The 12,623-nt window shown below is 48.8% G+C and overlaps 1 protein-coding gene across 1 annotated transcript in view; it reads left to right on the top strand.

Annotated features, from left to right (window-relative positions):
- Positions 1 to 12,623, top strand: part of DIS3L2 (DIS3 like 3'-5' exoribonuclease 2) — a 348,511-nt gene that overhangs the window by 259,555 nt on the left and 76,333 nt on the right. Inside the window, exon 13 of the mRNA XM_049614679.1 lies at positions 10,095 to 10,328. Within this exon, the coding sequence (XP_049470636.1) occupies positions 10,095 to 10,328 (234 nt within the window). The remainder of the gene's footprint in view (positions 1 to 10,094; positions 10,329 to 12,623) is intronic.

Below are 12,623 nucleotides of genomic sequence, written 5' to 3'. Positions count from 1 at the left end.
GCTTCAATCAGTGGCAACCTCATTTCAGCCATTTATGCAGGCCAAAACCCATAAGGTCATTATTGACTTTGGTCTTTCTCTCACCCTTCACATCCAGTCTACCAATAAATCACCTCAGCTTAGCCTTCTAACCACCTCCAGAATCTGCCCCTTTCCTTACCACTGCGAACGCTGTCACCACCTGGGGCCAAGCAACCATCCCCCACCTGGACGGCTGTGGCCTCCTAACTCTTCTCCTAGCTTCTGCTGCCCCACTTCATCTTCTCTTTATACAGCAGTCAGAGTGATCCTTCTAAGTCAGAAATTAAGTCTTGTCTCTCCTTTTTACAAACTCTCCAGTCTCTCATTCTGAATAAAATCTAGAAGTCTTTACAATGGAATTTTTTTCCCCCTGTTATTTTCTCCCTGGCTTCTCTGCTAGAAATGCATGGACTACAAAGTCATTTCGGGACTAGAGTCTCTTCTCATTTCCTGGGCCGTCTTTGTTCACGTGAGCATCTTAGCTCACTTTGCTTTTATCATCAAACTGACCTCTCCGCTAGGTAGCACCTCCCCACCCCAGCTGCCGTGACCTAACTTCACTTGAGGTCAGACTTCCCTAACTGCCATCCTAGAATATCCATCAGGTCTCTGCCCATTCCCGGTAGTTCTAGGAAAATCTGTCCAGGCCCTGCTTCATGCACCCATTTATGAACGTTGGACATTGTGGGAGAACCATGCTGTCTACCAGTTCAGGCTGCTACTTAGGAATCCTTTCATTTACTACTAATACAGCTGTTTCAAACCTTTACCCGTGGCCCCAGCTTTCCACTCCTCTTCCCTTCAAGATCCACCATTCCCCCAGGTGACTTTCCATTCTCCCTGGAAACCTGCTGAAATCCACCCCCCCGCTTCAGAGAGTCACAATCCCTCTCTGCCTTCCCTCACCCATTCCCCTCTCTTCATGCAGTAAAACACGTGCCCATTCCAACCTGGGTTTCAGCCCAGTGTCGTCTAGGTCTTCTAATGGCATCGGCACCCCCCGAGCCACTCGCACTCTCAGTCTTTAGCTTGCTTTACATCTGTCACATCAGTTCTGAGTGCTAACGGCTCCCTCATTGCAAAGCATCTCTAATCAGTCCTCTCTTCTGTTCCCATAGTCACCACCCCCACTCAAGTCCTTGCCATCCTCCCCTGGCATGTTGGGAGAAGACTGTTCATGGCTCTCCGTTCTATTTCCCCAGTGCTATTACATGACTTTCCAGAAGGTGAATCTGGTCCCTTTACCCTGTTGCTCAACACGGTCGTAGGTTAGGAATACCGTCCCCCTCCCCCCCGAGAAGTCTAGTCTCCAGAGTATGACACGCAAAGACCCCACCAGCTCTTCCCCCATTTTGTGACCGTCTGCTGTCCATCCTCCAGGCCCCTCAGCCCCTACTCTTGCCACCGAAGGTTTTGCTTGGCCTGATAATTACCATGCTCCTGAGACTTTGCATGTGCTTTCCCCTCTTCCTAGAATGTCCTTCCCCACATCTCTACCAGTAGCAACCCTGCTTACCTTTGAGATCCATCTAAAATGCCACTTCCTCCCTGAAACTGCTTTTAGTCCTCCCTTCACTCATTTAGTAAAGACTCATTGAGTATTTGCTCCATTCGGAAATTACACAAGGTACTGAAGATACAGGAATTGAATAGGCACCAAAATAGAAATGGTAGTCATCTCCTGATGGTGCACTTATGGAAGATTTTTTTTCTTCTCCATTTCCCACCTGTATTTTGTTCAGTTTTCCACAATTAATGTGTATTACCACTGTAGTGAAAGAAAAGTAAGAATTACTTTGAGAATTTGTCCTGTTTTATTTTTGATAAACGGATAAGAGGTATTGGAATATGTTTATAGGCCGTATGGGAAGGCGAGTAGAAAAGGAGGTGCTGAAGAGGAGAAAAGAAGGAACAGATTTTTGGAGCCAGCTCACAAAGGGGCGGGAGGCTCAGGACCCAAACCTCAGCTCGGGGATTAGCCTTCAGTCGGGGGAGGGGACCACCAGCACGCCCAGCCTGGAGGGGGTGAAGAGTAGGGACCCCTGCCACACAGTCTGGGAAGGTGAGCAGACAGGGGGGCCCCCACCTTCCCTCAGAATCCTTTCCCCCATCTCTCCACCCCTGCAGTGCCTGTCCCCTGCACTTTACAGCCATTTGTGCACAGATCCGTTGTCCTACCAGATTTTAACATCCTCGTAAACAGAGCCCACTCTTAAGTTTTTCATCTCCTCCCATACAGCACAGTGTCCTGTTTGCTCAAAAACGATTTCCTCAAGTGAATCGCATACCTGTTTTCAATTTTTGTTTATTTAGTCTGCTTAACTGGAATGGTGTTCCCCTGGAGAGGCACTTTTATCTACGGCAGGCTTCTTAGCTCTCCTGAGCTGTCTCCTGGGAGCTGAGGAGGGCTTTCCAGGGCTGTCGCTGGGAAAGGTGTGCTGCCAGCTTCCCCATGACGACCCCTCCACAGGCTCTCACCCCACTGCTCTCGACGCTCAACCTGCCGCTGCCACACCAGCTGCTACTTGTGGGAACCCTGGGAAACTTGACAAAGAAAATGGTGTGCTCTTCCTGGGCCGTCGTCTGCGGCAGGTTCATGGGGCCAAGACTCGTGCACAGTATCCTGTAACTTGGGGCTTCGGTTAATGATAAACTCCTTGTTGGGTTTTGTATTTTATCCTCAGACCCTGAAGTGGAAGCCTTGCCCAAGTAGCTCCCGGTGAGAGACAATAGCTTCTAAAGAGATTCTGAGAATAATAGAAAAGTTCCCAGAATATCTGTCTTTAGTCCTTTGTAGAGGCAGGGGCAGAATTGTTTTATTTCAGGCCTGTAGAGACAACCCAGGACCAGAGTAGCCTTTGGAAAAACTCTGCTGTGTTCTTGGGCCCTTCCTGTCCCAGTTTGTTAATGAGGGCACCAGCCAATTAGAGGCTTACCTAAGGTCCCTTCGGGGTAACAGCTGACTAAATTGTGAGCATCGATTTTGCTGTAAATCCTTGGGATTAAAATAAGAATTCAAAACAAAATATTTTCAAGAAATAAAAACAAAACCAAAAAAAAAAACTTTTATCATTTATGAGGCTGTCATGCAAAGAGCTAAAAATTATATTTGTTCAGCTTATCTCCTGCATTTTGGTGCTGTTAATAGTGTATTTGACTTAAACCTAAAGATTTGAGCCCTCAGGTTATTAAACAACATAAGGGGTCACTGTGTTCGGTGTCTTTAAAAGGACCTCTGTTTTTGAGAAATGGGCCGGGTTCATCTTGTTGAAAGGCTGGAGCTGAATGAATGCACCTCAGTGGCTTTAGAAATTTGTTATTTTGTATTTCTATCTGAACCCAGTCCTCAGAAGCCTTCCTCCCTTACCCTCCCTACACTTTCTTCCCTCTCCCTCCACCTCTAGCTTTCTTCCCACACAGCCCTTGGGCCTCCCAGCCAGGCCACCACCCCTGCCCACCCCCGTGCAACTGTCTGAGGTAAAGAGAACACTTTTCAAGGACTGCTCAGGCGGGGTGCCCTCCTCCTCTGTCATAGGAATGGAATTCTTGTCTCCTAACCACATCCGGGCCTTCAGGCTCTTCTCACGTTCCTGCCATTTCCTAGGTTTGTGAGGCAAACACTTCAGGAAGTTTCCTTGTTTCCTCTTAGGCTTAGAAGTTTAGACAGCTGCCTCCCGATCAAGATGGGAAGGGGCCCAATTATAGTCTGGGGTCAGCAGACTAGGCTGATGGCAGGTGCCTTGAGACAGTAGAAGAGAGCACAGCTTACTCAGGCTTATTTTCTATAAAATAAATCTTGCAGAGAAGTCTAGCACATAAACCACCTTATAAACTAAAACAAGCTAGCAAACTCACAGCCCTCTGCTGCCCAGGCTCCCTCCTCACCCTTGGCAAGGGTCTCGGGTGGGCCCAGAGGGCCTCGGAGCCTCTCCACGCAGCAGGAGGAGACGTAGCTGGGTCTAAATGAATTATGTTGCTGACTGTGCTTCCATATGTTATTTGCTCTTTAATGCTCCCATGGTCTTCTCGATTCTCTAAGAGGTGACCTGGACCTCACTCAGTCACAGCAGATCCAGCCGAGGAGACCCCCGCTTGCTCTTCAGCCAGCTACCACTCACCCTGTGCCCACTGTAGTCACTAGCACCTTCTATCACAGACAAGTCGCTGTCTGCCCCTCCTAGCTGTCTTTGAGCCCCTCCTCTTTCTGCCCAGTTCCTTTTCACACATGTTCTTGGCACCTTTGACTTCTCTCGTGTCCACGCCGTGCTCCCCCACCACTCCGTGACCGCCTCGTGTCCAGAGGTGTAAGAAGCGGCAGAAATCTGCCCCGCCCCCACCCCTGGTCACCCCAGTCTGCTTTTGTTCCAGTCAGGAGAATTTCTTCCTGATCAGTTTTTTGAACCGAATAGTTCACATGCAGAAGCCCAGAGCTGCTGCAGAAGTGATTTTGTATCTAATTCCTTAAAGTTACGAATTAACCTCATCAGCAGGTCTTTTTTTTTTTTTAATTTAAATTTTAGTCCGTTAACATACCGTGCAGTATGGGTGTCAGCAGTAAAATTTAGTGATTTCATCACTTACATACAACGCCCCGCACTCATCATAACAAGTTCCCTCCTTAATACCCATCACCCATCTAGCTCATCCCCACCCCCCTCCATCAACCCTCAGTTTGTTCTCTATCATTAAGAGTCTCTTACGGTTCATTTGCCTTCTCCTCCCCCGCCCCCCCACCACATACACACACCGTTTCCCATATGTTCTTCTGTTTTGTTTCTTAAATTCCACATAGGAGTGAAATCATACGGTATTTGTCTTTCTCTGACTACTTATGTCACTTAGCATTAATACATTCTAGCTCCGTCAACCTTGCTGCAAATGGCAAGGTTTCACTCTTTTCTATAACTAGTGTTCGTGTGTGTGTGTATACACACACACACACACACACACACACACCACATCTTCTTTATCCATCAGACACATGAAAAGATGTTCAACATCATTAGCAGTTTTTTAAATCAGAGATTTCTTTCTTATAAGGAGGCACTGACATTTTTTTCTCAAAATAAGTTTTAAAATAGATTTAAATGGAAATGAACAATTTTCAAAGGGTAAGTTTCCTCACAATTTTGTATCTGTAAACTATAAAAAGTTGGTATGTACTGGAGGCATATTTCGTTTCCTTTACTTCACTGTCCCAGCCGAAATAGCATATATTCAGCTGAAATATAATAAAAATAATGCTAAATTTTGACTCTTAAATATCTAGATTCGGATCCAGTCTTGGCTGCCACTTAGGAGTTTGTGTGACTTTTCGCGAGCTGCCAGCCTGTTTTCTCAACTGTAAAATGGGCTGAACACTACACTCCCGCCAGATACTGCTTAAGAGATTCTAAAAGGTAGTAGGTGCGAGCGCTCTGCCCCCAGACGGGGCCTGGTGCTGTCACGTGCTGGGCTCTTCCCTGGCTTACCTGGTGCCCAAAAGTAGGTCTTGAGGTATACGTTACTTGCACCTTTCTAAACCAGGTTGTCTGCAGCCATGTGCCTTCCGCGGGTGTTGGCACAGCATTTGATCTGACATTTAAACAGTAGCGTCCTAGAGTGTATGCAGGGAACTTGCCGCCTGCAGAAGGGGAGCGACCCAAATCCTGTGATGAAGCAAAGGAAAGAAGGACACGAGCTTCCTTCTGAAAGGGTTTTGTTTATGAAACTCCTCGTGGCATTTTTACTTTTTCCATGAAAAACTCTTTGTCCTTTTGTCTTCTGCCACTGGCCCCGGTTATGGACGGGGCGTTGATGTGAACACAGTTTCCAAATTGGAAATTAATGAGGTGTTTCATCCAGAGAAACCTTCCTCCCGCACTCTCAGGCATGCTGCCCTGGGAACCCCACCCCCACCCCCTTGTGGGTCTTTGCCCTCCTGCCGCCCTTGTCTATACCGCAGCGATGGGCACCCTTGCTTCTCTGCTACCTCCCCAGTGCTTTCCTGGCTTAAGAATTTTTTAAATCTGTGTATCAGGTATGATTCCCACAGTCTCTGGATCATGTCCAAGCAGGATGGGTTCTGCTTGCCTGAGGCCACTGTCACTGGGCCAGAAAGTTCTTGATGGCTCTTCAGAGCTTGCACTTCAGCCCTTTGTATATTCAGAAAGGAGGCTGGTGCACATTTCCTGGGATGCGGGGATGAAGGGGTGGGGGTGCTCAATTAAGGTGAGAGCACTCCAGGAAAGTTCTCGTCAGCGCCGTAGGCTTGGCCTTGGTGGGGCTCGCGTGTGCTGGTAGGAAGGCTGCCTATCACCGGCGGATAAGGATCGATCTGAGGAGCGGAGGTGCCCATCAGGGGAAAGGTGGCGCACAGTGAGATAATGCGGCTGGTGTGTGTGGTTCTCGAGCTTTGGTGAGGAGTGGTAGACTTGTGATTTTGCCAAGTCACAGATAATAAATTTTAAGAACTCTCACGGATGAAAAGCGGCCTCTAGTCAGCGCTCAGCACTTTCATCAGAGGGTTCTGAGGGAGAAGCAAAGCTCTGTTTAGAGCGAGGACATAATGGGCTTGGGGTTGGCAGGGTGTCTCAGAACCTTGTGGAACTTACTGCAAAGTTTTGTACGTAAATATTTCAAAGGAGAGGACCCGGAGCTTTCATTAGATTTGTAAAGCAGTTCTTGGGGCGCCTGGGTGGCTCAGTCGGTTGAGCGTCCGACTTCAGCTCAGGTCATGATCTCACAGCTCATGAGTCCAAGCCCCACGTCGGGTTCCATGCTGACAGCTTGGAGCCTGGCGCCTGCTTCCGATTCTGTCTCCCTCTCTCCCTGCCCCTAACCCACTGGCATTCTGTCTCTGTCTCTCTCAAAAATAAAAAGCATTAAAAAAAAAAAAAATTAAAGCCGTTCTTGACCCACCAGTTTACATGAAAATAGACACCCAGTCGGGGTGGTTTGAGTCCCCGTGACCTGTGTGTGGTAGTCACCCATATGAGCACACTGTGGTTTCCTGTGTCCTCTAGGAAAAAGGGACCCAGACCCCAGAAGGCCAGATGTCCTATGACTTGAATGCCTGAGGGATTGTAAGGTGTGTGAAAGAGAGGTGTGGAGTGGAATGGAAGGGAAAGTTTCCCCAAATGTGCAAAAGACAGACTGTCAAACAAAATGTTGACACATAGAACGAGGAGGATTGACTGGGTTTGGAGTGAAATGGAGAAAAGGAAACAAGCTGAATCTCCAGGGGAAATCTCTGTGACCACAAGAATGAATAGGTCACGGCCCTGTCATTCTAGAGGAGGCTGGAGCAACTCCATTAATGGGGAGTTTTCAGGAAATGTGGATGTAATAGAAGGACAAGCATGGGCTGACCTTGAAAGGGGCTCTTCTGGAGACCTGCACACACTCCTTCCCCACCGGGACTGTTGGACGATACCTAGCATTGGCTCTTTCTTTTCTCTTGCATTAGGCACACTCAGGACACCTCCTGACAGCCAAATTCAGGGCCTACTTGCTGTAGCAGAAGAGCCGTGAGCACAGTATTTGAATCACTTACATTTTTGGTTAGGAGTGGTTCTCAGAATAATCCATAAAGTGTAGTTTGAGGATTTTTTTTTTTTTTTTAAGAAAATTAAAGTCTGATATTATAGGTCCAAGATTCTATAATAAGGCTCTTTGCACTGAGTCAAAGGAAAATGAGAATAGTTGCTGTCATTCTCTTCCTGTGCTTCTTGGCTGCCATTTTAAGAGTGTTGGTTCTTCCTTCGGGGGAGGGTTAGGGTATCAGAGGGGTCTCTCTAGCCTTCCAGGGTAGTAGCTGTGCTCCACAGAGGCTTTGTGGTGTGTACAGCTTCTCTGGGCTAGGCTCTCTCCTTTCCCCCTGGGAACACCTATGGATCCTTCAAATGGCCTTTTTTCAGGAAGCGTATCTCTGAGGTTGTGAACAGAATGGTTTGGCTGATGAAAAGGAAGGCAGAGGGGATGTTTGCAAGCCCAGGCTGAAAGCTTCTGCTACTGATTGGAGCTCCCATTTCCCAAGCCCCCTCTGCCTCTCAGCTCTCAGTACATCTGGCCTTTCCTTGCTCATGAATCCATTCCCCACAGTATTTATCTCAGAGCTTTGCTGCTTCCTTCATGCCCCTGAGCGGCTCCCCCCCAACCCTCCCTCATCCTTGGCTAGCTGATGTGAATGCTGTCACTTCCCCACTTCTTCCCCCCGGATTTGCCTCCCTCACCTCCCCTTTCCTTCCTGCCTCCTCTCCAGGCCACTCTTCCTCTCTCATCGATGGGTTGCCTCCACTTGGCCCGGGATCCATTCCTTTTGTACCGGCTTCTTCCCCTCGCCCCATAAACACAGCCTAGTCCTCCGTCCTGCCAGCCTCCTGGAAGCCGTCATCCACTTGCGTTGCCTCCACCACAGCTGTGCTCCTGTCCTTAACCCAAAGCTTCCCGAAGCTTCTTCACATCATGACACACAGAGGACATGTTGCTGTTTGAATGGCACAAGGGCCGTGGGCACCAGGCTGCTGGAAAGCGGGCTCTGGCTGCCCTGAGGGTGGTTCCTCCCCGACAGCTTTGCGGTTCCACTCTGCCCCCCACCCCACCCCATACCTTTCCCCCCAAAAAGCCTTCCTAAAGATCACCGGTAAGCAAATACTAAACACAAAGACATTTTCTTTGTTTTCATCTTCCTTAACATCCAAGTGGCATTTGAGACTCACTGGTGGTTAAGAGCTCAGACTGGCGGTGCTGCTGTGGCTCAGTTCCTGGCTGGGCCTTTTCCAGCTTATGACCTCGAAAGGTTACTTAATGTGTCTGTGCCTCGGTGTCATTCTGCAAATGAGGATAATAAAACCTACATCATGGGGTCGCCGTGTGAGTTAAATGGCTTCTCTGGGGGAAGCGTCTTGTCTCGCTGTAAGTGCTATATAAGTGTCTGTTGGGGCTTTTGAGTACCTCTTTGCTAAAGCCCCTTTCTTCTAACATCGGACCCTCCTGATTTTTTTCCTATGTCTTTGAGCTCTCTTGCTTTTTGTTTTCATTCTCCACATTGTCTTTTTCCCCCCAAAAATGGAGAAGGTAGTAGAGAATGCAGCCTTGACTCTCACTTGCCCTTTCTTTCTTTCTTGAGCCTTCCCACCAACGCCGCCAGCTCCCCACCTGTAGACCAGTCATCTCCCCAGGCCCCAGACCCACACCCCGACTGCCTGCTACGTTGCCCACCGTCTGGATCTCCTCCCTGCACCTCAGACTCCCAAAAATAGTTGAACGTTTCTTTTATTTTTATTTTAAAAGCAATAAATAGCTCATCGTAGAGAACACAAGCAAATTTAAAGGATACAATACAAGCCAACAGTAATCCCACTGCAACAAGCACCAGCACTAAACTTGGGTGTGTCTTTGAGCTCAGTGGGTCTCAGCCCGGGCCGAGTCTCCCCAGGGCATCGAAGTTTGGCAACGTCTGGAGATATCTGTGGTTGTCAGCTTTGGGTTGCAGGAGGGGCTACTGGCATCTATCAGATAGAGTCCGAGGATATCACCAGACATTCTACGGTGTACAGGATAGGCCCCCACAACAAAGAATTAGGCCACTCAGTAGTGCTGAGGTTGAGAAACCCCATTCTGGACTTCGTCTTGACATAAATGCTCCAAATAGAATAAGTTGGAATTACTTTTCTCTTTCTACCTCCACCCTGCTTGTCTGCCTCTGTTCTCATCTGTCACATATTTGGCATCTACCCCCAGGCCTTCTCCCCCATCCGGTCTTAGTATTGATGACCACTCACCCCAACTAAGGAAGGGGCACTCCACCTTGAGTCCCCTCCTGCTTGGCCTGGTCTGTGCCACCCATGTGCTTGCAGACCTTCTGTTGGCCTCCGCTGCCTGTCCACTGTCCGCGCCTCAGAGTCTGAGCTCCCCGCGGGCAGGAGCTTCCACACCGATCGACCTTCATGCGTAGCCGGAACCTAATGCCATCCTGAGCACGGAGTCGGTGCTTGGCAGAGCTCTGTAGAATGTGTTTGGATGAATGGTTGCATGAAAGAAGAACCCGCAATAAATCCTCCTCATGATTCCCTCACAATCTGTCTTTGCAGATCCTTGGTGAATGGTTTGGTCGGACCATCATTCGCTCCTGCACCAAACTGAGCTACGAGCACGCACAGAGCATGATTGAAAGCCCGACTAAGAAAATCCCTGAGAAGGAGCTGCCCCCCATCTCCCCGGAGCACACCAGCGAGGAGGTACACCAGGCCGTCTTGAATCTCCACGGAATTGCAAAGGAGTTACGCAAACAGCGGTTTGTGGACGGCGCGCTGCGTTTGGATCAAGTCAGTCACTTTTTTTTTTTTTTTTTTTTTTCTGTGCAACCAACGGATTTGACTTGTGCTCGAGCCCAGTGTGCGTAAGATTCGGCATGGCAGTCTTGGGATCTTCCTCCTTTTTCCCCAGTCACAGCCCTAAAACGTTGTTCTCTGAGGCAGGCAGGAACTAACTCTCACCCGCTCTCCAAACTCCACAGACACACGAGGCCCACTGACATGAGCCAAGGCAAAAGGGTCGTGTCTGTGTGGGCAGCCCTGTGACCAGAACTCCCAGCTGGTCCTTCCTGGTAGGCCTGTAGCCCGTATTTGAGCCTTACCTCAATTCCTACCTCAAATCCCTCTGAATGGAGGTGAGAACAGGAAACATGGAAGTTTAGAAGGTAGTTGACCAGTATCGGATCATGAGGCTTAGAAAAAAAGGCATTTCTTCTTATCCCTTGTCTTCCAAAAAGAGTTATATGTTTATAATTCTGGATTCGTATTTGAAGAAGCAGAGAGCTGAGGAGACCGTGGAACGTTGACCGCTGGAGAAAATGACGGCCCAGAATGGTACTGATTGCTCTTTGCGTATCACAGCCATGCCGGTGGCCCTCTGGGACTTCTGCAGCTGTCACTCAAACCTGGTCACATTTCCAAGTCCGTTTCCATGCGCAGCAACTCTTAAGACTTGGGAATTCTTTCCTCAATAGTTGTCAGTACATTATAGAGTCGAGTCCGTGTTCCGTGTATCGTGCGATTTTTTCTCTTATATTTCTTACCCAAACCCCCAAGAACTGCCCGCCTTGCCTGGTCACTGTGCTTGGGAAGTTTCTGGGTGTATGAAAAAAGAGTTGAGCCTCAGGATTGGCTGATGGAGAGGACTGGCAAGAGCGCAGCCTCACAGAGATGTCTTTCTCTGAGTGTCCCAGCTTAGAGAGATCTCAAAAGCCTTTCTAGTTGAAGGCTCCATTTCATCCTACCCTTTGTGATAAGCATCACTAATGCTTCTCAGCGGGCATTACGAAGAGTTGCTGCCCTGGGCCTAGGATTAAGTTAGCAGCGTTTGGGGCAAGTGGATAGTCTGTTGTGCCCATGCTTGAGGGACCTTCCGGAGCTCTCATGCTCCCCCTCCCCAACCTGGGCTCAGGCAGCCTGAGCAGACCTGTCTGCTCACAAATGCTGATGGGCAGACCGTAGTCGGAGTGGCCGCCAAAACAGACCGTAAAGCCAGTAGAAGAGGGACCAGAGGCACAGGAGATGACGGAATATCTCCTTCCTTTCCTTCAGTGAAATTCTTTGTGGGGGTGTGAACACATCCCAGTTCTCACTCACCAGTGGCTGCCTGGTTGTCAAATCCAAGGATGCTTTTCAGTTCTTGCTTCCTAGACTTCTGTTCTGCATTTGGCCCTTTGAAGCTCACCTCCTGGTTCTCTGCTCCCCTTTGTACATCTCCATTAGTGTCCTGCTGGTCGCTTTGCGGAAGCCTCTTCCTCTCCTGTCCCCTATAAGGTTCACATTCCCTAGGATGTACCTCACCCTCTATTTTTTCTCTGTCCACACTCCTTTCCTGAATGAATGCTCTACTCTTAGGATTCTAACTACTGACTGGTTGCTGATGATGCCAAAATCCGTCTCTCTGGCCCTGCCCTCCTTCCCAAGCCCTAGAAGGCCTCTCCACCTGCCTTCTTGAACTTTTCCCTGGATCTCCCGTGGTCACATCTGCCAGTGTGCCTCGTTTCTTCTGCAGGACCCAGTGATCAGTACCACGGCATGCTGCGCCGGCTGGCTAACGCTCCCTCCTTCCTCGGTGCACCCCCCCACCCAGGGCCCTCGTGTGTTTCAGGAGCATTCCTAATTACTCCCAAACCTGATTGTGCTGGGTTTGTGTGTTGCTGTAATTATGCAGTCTAACTGACCAAATAAGAGCATAAAAAAAAGCTTTTGTTTCTGAGAACTAAAATTGTTTGAAGAGATTCAATGAGGATAAATCTTTTTTTTTTTAATTTTTTTTTTAAATGTTTTTATTTATTTTTGGGAGAGAGACAGAGCATGAGTGGGGGAGGGGCAGAGAGAGAGGGAGACACAGAATTCAAAGCAGGCTGCAGGCTCTAAGCCATCAGCACAGAGCCTAATGTGGGGCTCGAACCCACAAACCGTGAGATCATGACCTGAGCCGAAGCCGGACGCTCAACTGACTGAGCCACTCGGGTGCCCCAGGATAAATCTTTTAAAACTCTGCTGTTTGGGTATGACAACTATAAAAGAGTAGGGGGTTGGGGCCCCTGGGTGGCTCAGTCGGTTAAGCGTCCGACTTCAGCTCTG

The sequence above is a fragment of the Panthera uncia genome, assembly GCF_023721935.1.
Source record: "Panthera uncia isolate 11264 chromosome C1 unlocalized genomic scaffold, Puncia_PCG_1.0 HiC_scaffold_3, whole genome shotgun sequence".
Classification (NCBI taxonomy): Eukaryota; Metazoa; Chordata; class Mammalia; order Carnivora; family Felidae; genus Panthera; species Panthera uncia.
The sequence above is the reverse complement of the archived record's forward strand: the minus strand, read 5'-3'. Positions and strand labels throughout refer to the sequence as shown.